The sequence below is a fragment of the Schistocerca piceifrons genome, chromosome X (genome assembly GCF_021461385.2).
Source record: "Schistocerca piceifrons isolate TAMUIC-IGC-003096 chromosome X, iqSchPice1.1, whole genome shotgun sequence".
Lineage (NCBI taxonomy): Eukaryota > Metazoa > Arthropoda > Insecta > Orthoptera > Acrididae > Schistocerca > Schistocerca piceifrons.
This window is the reverse complement of record NC_060149.1, coordinates 100,674,885-100,687,556: the sequence shown is the minus strand read 5'-3', so window position 1 is coordinate 100,687,556 and position 12,672 is coordinate 100,674,885. Positions and strand designations below refer to the sequence as shown.

Sequence of the window (12,672 nt, the reverse complement as noted above, 5' to 3'; positions counted from 1 at the left end):
TTTGTTTGTCTTGGAGGGGGACTTCCAATGGTGCTACACCTAACCCCCCAACCCACCCCATGCATGGGATGACAGGGGGCAACTTTGAAATCATCAATGGGGAGTCCCATTTTCTTGTTGCATATTACAGTTCTATGGCAAAATGTACATACATTCTGTCTGAATCACTTTCTTTGTTTCACTACAGATGGCACTGTAATCAGAGGAATAGAAATAGGTACACAGTTGTAATTTACAACGACTACTTAATGGCCCTTGAATATCCAATGGCACATGGGACTCCTACCTCCATGCTGTGAGGGTAGGACAGGCCAGAATTCCATAACTTCTCATTGGAAACCTCATTCACAATTTTGTATTCCTCCAACATATCAAACAGGGGACTACTCAACACACCACTGTGGCCATGGCTCCATGTGAATGCTACTCTTTTCTGATTAGAGTAAGTGTTCAAATATAGTACCACCAACTTCAATACACTTAGTGATTCGTTTTTCAAATAACTGTACGCAGGGCAGAAGCATATCTGTGGGAATGTCAGCACAGGCATTCCTTATGCGGTCAACCACGACTTCACAGCCTGTTGGCACTTGCTGGTACACCTTATCTTTCAAATACCCACAAAGAAAGAAATCTGATGACATCAAATCCGATGACCTAGTGGGCCAGTTAATAGGACCACCTCTGCTGGTCCACTGATCACTCCAAACACTAATACCTCCCACGCCTCAACTGCATGCTGAAATCACATACATTGTCAAATGTCCAGGGCAACATACTGCAATAGTACCAGTAGTTCTTGTTCCAAAAATGTTCAATATTTGCGTCCATTCAACATTCCATCAATAAAATATGGGCCAGTGAGTTTTTTCTCCATGATGTCACACCATATGTTAACTGAGTAAGGACACTGATGGTCAATTTGCCATAGCTGGTGTGGTTTGTCTACACTGCAGTAATGCATGTTATGCCAGTTAATGCTACCATGGCTTGTGAAGGTAGACTCACAGGAAAATAGTACCTTGGCAAATAACATGCAGGTCATTTGCATTTGTTTACATGCCCCTCACAAAACACTACCCGGTTATGAAAATAGATGCCATGAAGTTCTTGATGCAGTGATACGTGGTATGAATGATATTTATGATGAAGCAGTATTGTGACAGTACTACCTATGGTCATACCAGAATCACAGTGTAATTGCCAGACACTTATCCATGAGCTGTAGTGTAATGTTGTTAGTACAGCTTCTCCTGTAAAACACTTGCTTCATTTCCTTTTGCTGGTCTATATGTTGCCATCAGACAACCTTGTAAAAGAACAAATGAGAGTGAGCTTTCTCTGGAAAATGCTTGGCATACAAGACAACAGCAGGCTCAATATTTCTCCCACAGTCTCTATAAATCAGGGTCATTTCAGTTTCTTCTTCTGTGGTTGCAGCATTCATCATCCACTTTCACATGTCTTCTCCAAATGATAGACAGGTGTGTAGGCAATAAACACTGTGAAAGCATTGTAATATTTAGACCCGCTATCCGTTCTATGTCTGCACAATATGTGAGCTCTGGTCACAGTGTGCTGCTTGTTATGATATGTCATAAGTTTGCTACATGAGCACAGTGGCACATTGAGTTGTCCCCTTTATGATATGGCAGAGGAATACCATGTTGCAAATGGAGTTTCCAACTATAAGTTATAAAATACTGGCCTGTCCTACCCTCACAGCATGGAGGTGGTGTCCCATGTACCATTGGATATTCAAGGGGCATTGAGCATCAGGTTATAAATTACGATTCTGTATCCATTTCTATTCCTCTGATTACAGTGCCATCTGTGGGGAAATGGAGAAGATGCATCAGACAAAAGATATGCAGGTTTTGCCAAGGAATTGTGATCTGCAAAAAAAATGGGGGTTCCCACTGAAGATTTCAAAATTACCCCCTTCCCCCTCCATCACCCATGCACTGATTGAGATGACGGGTCAAGTGTGCTATTGTTGAATGCCCTCTCCAAGACAAACAAATTGGAATTATAATTTTTTTGATCCGATGTGTTGTTTTCAAGATATATCAATGTCTTCAGTCACAATGAACATCCTCTCTACAGCTGCAGAATATCACTATGAGAATATTTTTAAAATAATATTGAACATATATGTTTGTGAGGTTGATATATAATGTGCTCATATTAAATAGTAATTTTTGCACAAAATAATTTGTGTTCTTGAACAAGATTTTATTACACAATGGGCAGATGTCTCTCCTCTTTCTTCACCTTCAACATCCCACAAATAGGATGTTTCTGGTTGTTATTCTACAGTACAGTACTCTGTGCTCAGACATTAGGCAACTGCAGTGGGGCAGAGAAAGTTTAAAAGCTGTATACAGTATGACAATTATTGAACTATATGAAAAAATGTACATTAGTTATAAACTATGGTGTGTGCACACTTTATTCAACATGTAAATGTCACTACAGATATTCAGATTTATATTATGACATATTTGATATGCTTTCCATCATTGGTGATGATGTGGTGCAGATGAATAGTGAAATTCTACATTGCCTGCTGAAGTGTCGGAACATTGATAATGTCAATGACTGCCTGACTGGCTTTTTCAGCTCAGCAATGGTGTTGGGGTTACTGCTGTACACCTTGTCTTTAGTATAGCCTCACAAAAAGGAGCCACATGTTTTCAGATCAGGAGAATATGGCGGCGAATCAAGGTCCATTCCAGTGGACTCATGGGTACCCCAGAGCGAGAATGTGGTCCCCAAATTGCTGCTCCAGAACATCAAACTCTCTCCTGCTTCGATGGAGTCAAGCTCCGTCTTGCAAGAACCATATCCTGTCAAAATCAGGGTCACTTTGGATAATGGGAATGAAATTATCTTCCAAAATATTCATGTAACATTTGGTAGTCACTGTACCACCAAGGAATATCACACCGATTATTCCGTGACTTGACATTGCACACCACACAATAACCTGTTGAGGGTGAAAAGACTTCTCAAACACAAAATGTGGATTCTCAGTCCCCCAAATGTGCTAATTTTGCTAATTGATGAACCCATCCAAACAAAAATGGTCTTCATCACTAAATCAAACTATACTGTGCATATTAATTCCCATCATGCCCCGCAGCCAAACATGCAGTTTGAATGTCCTAATGCAAACCGTTCAGAAGTTATGACAATTTTATTTCATATAGTTCAATATTTCTCACTCTGTATCTAGAAGATCATAACTATGTACTACTAGAATTATGGCTCAAATTTTCATACAGGATAGGCTGCTGGACCTGATACCTTGCAAGTGTGCTTTTTTTCTCCTTAAAATATGGGGTCAAGTTGATTATGTTTCCTTGCAGGTAGTGGGACTTATTGGTGTAATGTTTTCTTTTACATTCATAATTTTTTTAATACAGCAAAACATATGCAGTGACAATCTCAGTTTTCACCAACAGGACAGTAAAAGAGATGTGGACCAGGAAGATACCAGCAACAGTTTTGTGGAAGACTTGAAATGGAACAATAAACTAAAATCTCTACAAATGACATTAAAAACACATGATGAGGATAAGTAAGTCTTTGCATTTTGTGTGTACATAGTATTTTCATTAAAATATGTTATACAGGTTGATATGTTATGATGTTAACTTGCTTACTTGGGTTAATCTCAAGTTAGTAGGAAAGTGAGGATCACCTTAGTGAACCCAATAACAGTTTTATGGCTAAGTGAAGACAGGAAGACATCTAATATGCAATCTCACATTGTTTAATGAAGTATTCATCACTGACCATGGCAGCAGTGTAGTGAGACACAGGACTTGCATTCGGCAGGGGTGTGGTTTAAGTCAATATCCAGTCACTCAGACTGAAATTTTCATTGGTTACCGTAAATTACTTTTGACAAATTCAAAGACAATAACCTTGAAAGTTTATGGGCATTTTCCAACCCATTCTTGTCCAATCACAACTTTTGCCTCATCTTTAATCACTTATTTACCTAATTACTCATGGGTCATTAAACTCTAATCTTTCTTCCTTTAAATAAATAGTTTACAGGTCTCTTGAACTTATAATAACAATAACATGTCAAAGACTCTTAGTGAATTGTTAGTTACATTAGTGTTTGAATACAAGTCAATTAATGTAGAAACAGTCAGTAATCTATGCTAAAATTGAGACAATGAATTGGTATGAGCATTACAATTTAATTTAATTTAATTTTTGTTTACCTATTGCAGAAATTCAGGTATAATAAGACTATGTGAATACCACAATCCCCCTTTTCCACCCCTTTCTCTCTCTCCTTGTGCCTCAAGAATCACCCTCCACTATATTTTATGTGTATTATTGTAAATATCAATATCATTTTAGGGTAGATTGCTACTGACCACATAGAAGAGGTGTTGAGTGGCAGTCAGCACATTTGAAAGTACATTTAAAGTGGACTAAACTACTGGACAAAGTCCTTCTTCAGATTTAGAAATAGATTCACACATTCATTGTTTTTCTACATCTGAAGAAGGACATTGTCCAGTAGCTTAGTCACCATTTAAATTTGCCTGTCTGCACTTTATGGCTCCTCTGTGTGATAAGTAGCAGTTTATGTCAATTCATATTTCTGTTATTTCATCCTGTATTTTCCATTGCAGATGACTGCACAACAACTTCTATCCATACTGAATCAATGACCCACCAGCAATGACACCAGCTGGATAGCTGTTACTCATTCAACACCAAAATGTTTTTCCACATCTGCCAAGTTACTTAGAGATACTGAACCTGCATTGATAAAATGTCTCACTTGTAATAACTGGCAGTGACTGTCCATTAAACTCCTATCTAAAAATTATTAGGCTTAACACTTGCAATCAAATGATGGGTGTCCTTCCACATCTTCCTGTGTGAAGCCATCCCACTTCATCACCACACAGCCTGATTGGAAACATGGTGCACCACGCCTGAAATGAAAAACCAAAAGCATTGAAGGCCTTCAGACCAAACAGATTTGCTTTACCAACATCATCCACTACCAAAATGTCTCAAGGAACAAAGCACAGTTTTATGCTTAGTGGGAGCCATAATTTTTCCAAAATTGGAATATGTTGCTTGTTGTAACTCACTAGATGTTGAGTAACTGGAGACAATGCCAGAGATCCCAAATCCACATAAGTTTGTGGGAATGGGAAGAATAACTGCTTACATGGATCTGTACATACTGTAATTAATCTAATCTTGTCCTCATGATCCCTGTGGGACCAATGTGTAGGGAGTTGTAATATGTTCCTAGAGTCATCAATTAAAACTGAAACTTTGCAAGTAGGCTTTCTTGGAATAGTTCAATTATATTTTTAAGAGTCCACCTGTACAACACATGTCTGTGACACTCTCCCACAGATCAAACAAACCTGTCACTGTATCATACTGTAAGACCCAAGCAAGAGCATGGCCACAATGTACCAAAGTTTATTCTTCTTCCACATAAAAGTGGACAACAGTTGAGAACACAGACACAAACATGGAAACAATCCAGGCACTGATACCAGCAGTTGCTGACAATAAGTATGAACACAATAGGAGGCCAAGTACCTGCTGCTCTGTGCTTATAAAGAGGAGGGCTCCAGTTAGATGGTGCAGCTGATGACCTACCGTGTGCACGAGCCATGTGACCCACTGCAGGTGGCCTGTAGTGGCTGGACCATGTAGATGCTGTTGATGAAATATTAAAAGTGTAGTGCATTGGAGGCCTCATGCTGTGTTGTGTATCCAAGTATTACATACAGGGTAAGAGCAGTGACCACTTGTGCTGCACATCTGTGCATATGTTCAATATCTGCTGTTAGTCATACTTTACCCACCAAAACACTCATTACTTTTTGTGACTCTATGAGTTCTGTAATTTCCCTAATCATTGTGTGCAGAAAACTGTAGTTTCCTATCAGGAACAAAGAATGAGTGAATAGCTCAAAGCTACAACTGCGGAGCTACAGTCCTGGCACACCATATCCAGCTGGATGTAGTCATACATGTGTGTGTGTGTGTGTGTGTGTGTGTGTGTGTGTGTGTGTGTGTGTGTGCACATGCTCTAGCTCTAAAAAGGATTTCTCCAAAAGCTAGCAAAATTTTCAGTCCTGTTTAAGTACCTGTTGATGACTCAATGCCTCTACAATACTGTGATTTGTTACATTTATTCCTAAATTACTTACTGTTACTTTAGATGTTCTGTTCTGAAGAATTTTAGAAAAAAGTGATTCTGACTGCTGCTCCATTGTTGGCTTCTAACCCCACTGAAAAAATTCAAAGCATGAAGAAAAGATTTAGTCATTTGACCAATACGTCATACCGCCCTCCCCATTCACTCAATCTGCAACAAACAAATTTGAATTCTAACAAACTGTTTATATGAATGATACAACTATTATAATGAACGTGAAGTTCTGTCAGGAAGCCACAGTTTGTGAGAATTATACGAGAAATAGGAACAACAGAACAGTAGCAAGCTAACCTACCAATAGTGTCACATTTATGGAAAACCCAAGGATTAAAATATTCCAGGAGCCACTAAACATGCTTCAAGGTTCTTTTATAGAATGTTCTGTTGTGCATAGCATACTGTGGATATTTGAGTGTGAAACGAAAGCAGATCTTTTCAGATGTAAGAAATCACCATATTCCTCCACAATTCTGATGGAATGAGTCATCTGTGAGTTCATTTCTTTTGTAAAGTCTCACATACCTTCATAATTAACCATAAAGCATGTCAGATAAAGTGAAGTTGATGAAGTCTCTTTGTTTAGGTCAATCTTTACTTCTGTTTGAAGTTTGTCATCTCCCTCCTCCAAAAATATATTTGCACTGCAGGCAACTGCTACCTTGTTTACTTGATAAAAGTGCCACTACCTGCCAAAGGGTTTAGGGATGTGCTCTTGTGGTATTATAGAGGTGTATTTTATTTATTTTTTTGCATTTTGTTCTACATGATCATAGTGAGAAGCAAATCTACATTGTCATGGAATGAGTCAGTACTGTTAGTGACTCATCTGTCATCATTATTGGTAATCAGATGGCACTCAGAGGTCCTCTGTTTGCACCAACTGTTGTGATCTTCAGGCAGTAACTGTGCTGAGTTTGGAATTGAACGAAGTTTGCAACATTCATTCTAGGGTACAACCATGGCCCACTGATGAATAGGTTGAACAACTTCAGCCATATTAACAGGGTTGAAAATGTATTGCACTTTGGCATTTGGCACCTTTATAATAGTTTGCATGTGAGAATACATGCTATGTTGCTGCCAGATGGGGAGGGGAAGGGATACAGTGTGTATTGGTGTGACTGTTTGAGCACCCTTTACTGTGATCCATGTTTTATTTGGTGTGAATTTGCTATCATATACTCCAACAATGATGAACTGTCTGTGAGATCACTTTTCAGAAAAATGATCCTGTCCTTGAGGGTATCAATTTTTTTTCTGAGAGAGTAGATAAAATAAAATTTACATGCAGATGACAAGCTGCTGAGTAGAAGGAGTGATCAATGGGGAAATTCTTCAATTTAGATGTGAAAGATCAAGAATTAATGCTAAGGATTTTAAAATGTTGTGGTAGGTATTGAAAATAGATGCAGAAGAAGATGACAGCTCACCTTTCTGCACAAGAGTGAAGGAGGTGTGCTCCAAATGCAGATTAGATTTCTACCTAGTATTAACTCAGTAAGAGTTGCCAACTATTGGGAATAAGTGCACATTGTTAATAACAAATGACATTATAGAAAATATATATTGAGAGGCCAATGTCAAAATTCCGAAACTCTAAAACAGGATTTGAAAAGAGATTTGAGAACTCACGCCATATTTTGCTTGAAGTGCCATTTTCTGAGCCAAAAATACCCTTTGTGAGTGGGAATAGTTAACCCACAATATAGTATTATCTGTCATAAGTGAATGAAAATAACCAAAGCAGATTAATTTCCATGTTGGACTATTACTTATTGCAGATATTGTTCTGATGTTAAATACAGGAGCATTCAGTTTTTGAACAAGATCATGAATATTGGCTTTAAATGACAGAGTAACATTTATTTGAATACCAGTACCTAGGTATATGGATTGTTCAGGCTCACTAATCGTATATCCCTCCCGTGTAAAAAAAAACAAAAAAAAACAAACAAAAAAAAACACATTTTTCATTGAACTGTGTGTTAGGAACCATAAAAACAGAGTTTTAATGTGATTTAGCTGTGAATCTGCATCTTGAGTTGGACTATTTGATAGACTGCCTATGTTGCACTCACCATCCTTCTCTACTGAGCAAGTGTCATCAGCAAACAGAAAACTTTAGTATCACCTGTCATATTAAAAGGCATATCACTTATATGTTTTAAGAAACAGTAGTGGTCCCAGCATTGACCCACGATGTATGTCCCCCTCCCTCCCCCTCCCACCTGATGTATCATTTACATATTATACGAAATAGTAGCCTAGTGGTCCCAGCACTGATCCCTCAGGCATGACCCCCCTTATCAATGTCCCAATTGACTCCATCCATATCATAGCTGTTCTCAAAATATGAGCTGAACTAATTGAGAGTTACTCCTCTTATTCCATAATGGTTCAACTTCTACAGTAAAATGTGAAATGAAATGATTGTATGGCATTGTTAGGTGGGAGGTCCCATTCAGTTCGGCCGCCAAGTGCAAGTCTTATTTCAGTTCGCACCACGTTCGGCGACTTGCGTGTCGATGATGAGGATGAAATGATGATGAGGATAACACAACACCCAGTCCACGATCAGAGAAAATCTCCAATCCAGCTGGGAATCGAACCCAGCCCCACTGGGAGGCAAGCAAGTTACCACTCAGCTAAGCAGGCGGACAACTTCTACAGTAATATTTTATGATAAGCACAAATGCTTTGGGTAAATCAAAGAACAGACCTAGTGTTCATATTTTTTGTTTAATCTGTCCAGTACCTCACAGAGAGAACAGAATGTAACATTTTCACATGGTAAACTATTTCTAAAACTTGACTCTATATCTTCGACCTTCTGCTGTTGTTCACACACTTTCTTCACAACTGACCATTTTTTAAAACTTTAACTTGAGAATAAGCCACTCTATTTGCATACCACATGTTCTTTTGCCTTCCTAATAACATTTTCAAGCACCATTTAATACTGTTTGTAATGGACTTCATCCTGATTGTAACTATTTCTAATGATTTTTTATATATAATTTCCACTTTGTTCTATTTGATGTTCTTATCCCATTAGTCAGCTACACAGGTTGTTGTTGGTGCCATTTTACATAGAAAGCAACTCTCAAAAAGCATGTTAAATTTGTTGAAAAAAAAAGCAATATATATATATATATATATATAATAGAAGGAAACATTCCACGTGGGAAAAAATATATCTAAAAACAAAGATGATGTGACTTACCAAACGAAAGCGCTGGCACGTCGATAGACACACAAACATACACACAAAATTCTAGCTTTCGCAACCAACAGTTGCCTCGTCAGGAAAGAGGGAAGGAGTCCTTTCGTCTTTCCCTCTCCTTCCCTCTTTCCTGATGAGGCAACCGCTGGTTGCAAAAGCTAGAATTTTGTGTGTATGTTTGTGTTTGTCTGTGTGTCTATCGACGTGCCAGCGCTTTCGTTTGGTAAGTCACATCATCTTTGTTTATATATATATATATATATATATATATATATATATATATATATATATATATATCGTCTATGTTATCACTACTATAGACAGTCTGCTACCCTTCTTCTTTAATGAATTTTAATCTGTGTTACTTACAAATGAGAAGCAAATGCATATTTCATAAGAGATATAGTGATTCAATAGGTAGTTTTAAGATAATTTTAATACTTATTTCACTTCAACAGCTTCACATCAAACAGTTCTGCTGCAAAATCAGAAGTCCATAGAAGACCTTTGAGCAGGATTAAACTATTGGCATTTGCTATTGATATTTTTGTAAGTATGTGTAGTGGAGAATTTTGTAAACATGGACTACATCATCTAGACAGTTGAGCTACTGTAAGCACTTCAAAAACTATATGCTGTTTTACATATTATAATGTGTTTATTTTGTTTTTTTCCTGTCAAGGTAAAAAAGTGGGAATATGAAGGCAAACCTATGAAAGATGCAATGCATTATTCACCTGAGTTCTGTATTTACAACAGAATTGTAAGAGCCATGAAGAGAGTTTCAGAGTGCTATCCACATCTCTTTGGTATTACAAACTTTCATGATCACAGCAGGTACTTCTACAAAAGTAACTATATTTCTTCTTACAGTGTGTTGGGAAATTCACCCAGAAACATTCACTATGCAGTGTGTTACTGAATTTTCACATGAAACTACTGTTGGTCAAACTGATTTTTAATCTTCATATTGTAAGACAATTCATAATGGAAGGCAATACCTGATAAAGTACAGTATGTGGCAAAAATGTATGATAGGGAGAGTTCTTTAGCTTTACCTCATGACCTATGAACAGCTACAGAAACCTGGTATCATAACTAAATGTACATTTTTAGTTCCTGTTAACACATTACTGACACAACTATTCACTCCAGTCAATCTGCAAATTACTGTCTTGGCATAGTGTATTCATTTCATGTGGCACAATGGAAGCACATGTGTGTGTGTGGGGGGGGGGGGGGGGGAGGGAGGGGCAAAGGGGGGCTGTGTGTTTCATGTAATTTAGTTCGAAAAAGGATTCCTCTGAAAGCTAACAAAGTTTTTCCTTTTCTTTATGTGTCTATCATCACCTCAGTGCCTATACTTTTTGTTTTATTATAATTTCAGTCTTGAATTTCAATCTTTATTTGTAATCAGGTAATTAATTTCAGTTGGTAACAACCATCTTCAGTTCTAGAAAAATATAAGCATATACAGTAGCCTAATGTACAAATGCACACCCAGATATATGAATATAAAGCAGAAAACACTATAAACAACTGTACAACATATCCATACCTATATTTTTGGTGAGTTGTTACCTTGACCTCCATAAAATAATCACATTTTCAATTTTGTTCTACATAATATCCTCAAAAAAAGTCAGATGCTTTGTTGTGTAGCTTTATTTTCCTATCTGTCATCAAATATTTCGTTATCATTAGTATTTCAGTTGTTGGAACACAATATTGTATATAATGACTGCTTGGACATGCTTATAGAGTTTAAATCAAATGGCATACAATCTAATTAATATAGCGTACTTCACATTGTAAATATTGATCAATGGGATTCCATACTATTCCTCACAAAGTTACAGCTCTCATTTCATCACAGATTGTTGAAGAAAGCGAGTCCATAACTATCTTTCGAGTGGACTTATGTCTCCCATGGCCTTCTGCTTTTGAACATTATTGTGCCATATGTCCATATGTTACTCCAGATTCATGGTCATCAAAGTAACAAGTATACAGTCTACATATGTTTATGTTTACAAGGCATTCAATGTATACAAACATGCTGTGAAATGGAAGACATAGTATATATAAACTTCTTGAATTTTATGCATTTCCTATGTTTATTTATAGCTGTAGAAGCCAAGGGGCAGAACTGTGCTCCACTGGTTTAGCAATTGTAATTTCACTATTAATATTTTGTTGACACTGTACACTATAGACATTTTTAAGTACAGCAGTCACTTTGATGGCAGTGGTGTTTATATTAGAGGTTATGAGCTAACTGTCTCCAAAAAGATAAGCTGCATTCACTGGAAAGTCTTTCACTTAATGGTCTTTCATTTGAAGATTATGCACTTCATTCATAATTCTTACTGTCTTCAAATTTGTAAACAAAAATGTGATGATGTGCCTATCAGAAATTATCACCTCCACAAAACATCCTAAAGCATGCACTGTTATCACACTGTATAGGTTCATGTGTAAACTTCATCAGCTATGCACCATAGTGGATCAGAACCAAACTCACTGACAGAGATAGGTGGACTTTAAATATGATGGTTGTATTTTATTTTTTATTGATTGCATAAATTTGTTTTGGCAAAAAATGTTATACAAATGAATAATAACAATGATTATAAAACATCCAACATTCCACATAACACCTTCACACTATGTTTTTTTTTCCTTTTCTAGAAAAACTTACCCCCAAGCTATGCATAGCACAATACTAACACCTCCTCCTCTTTCTGAGCTCACATCTCACTCATCATAGAGGGTTGTTGACTTAAGTCCTTCAGAATAGCAAATGGGAAGTTGTGGTACAGAAAATGGCCCAGAGATCACCAGTGTGTGTGTGTGTGTGTGTGTGTGTGTGTGTGTGTGTGTGTGTGTGTAGTGAGCGAAGTGTTATGAAACAATGTGTGTATAGTGTGTGTAGTGACTGATAATGAGATATGACTGATCAGTGTGGCGTTACATTATTTAAAAAGTTATTTGTAAAAAATGTATTGTGTACCAGGACTAAATCTAATGATTGTCTCTAACTAGAAGTCTGTAAATGTGTGTGTATACGAATTAGCTTATTTTAAATTGGTCTAAACCTGTATACACTTTGATATGTCCTATATCCTTGTCAAAAGAGATCTACGGATGAATAAAGCTACTACTACTACTACTACTACACATCTCCTGAACTATGTATCGCACAATAACATAGTTTTGCAAATGC

General features: G+C 37.2%; 1 protein-coding gene across 1 annotated transcript in view; it reads left to right on the top strand.

Moving 5' to 3' along the window:
- The window catches only part of LOC124722972, a 210,686-nt gene that overhangs the window by 178,766 nt on the left and 19,248 nt on the right, over positions 1-12,672 (top strand). Inside the window, exons 13-15 of the mRNA XM_047248140.1 lie at positions 3,468-3,583; positions 9,905-9,995; positions 10,129-10,283. Coding sequence (XP_047104096.1) covers positions 3,468-3,583; positions 9,905-9,995; positions 10,129-10,283 — 362 coding nt within the window. The remainder of the gene's footprint in view (positions 1-3,467; positions 3,584-9,904; positions 9,996-10,128; positions 10,284-12,672) is intronic.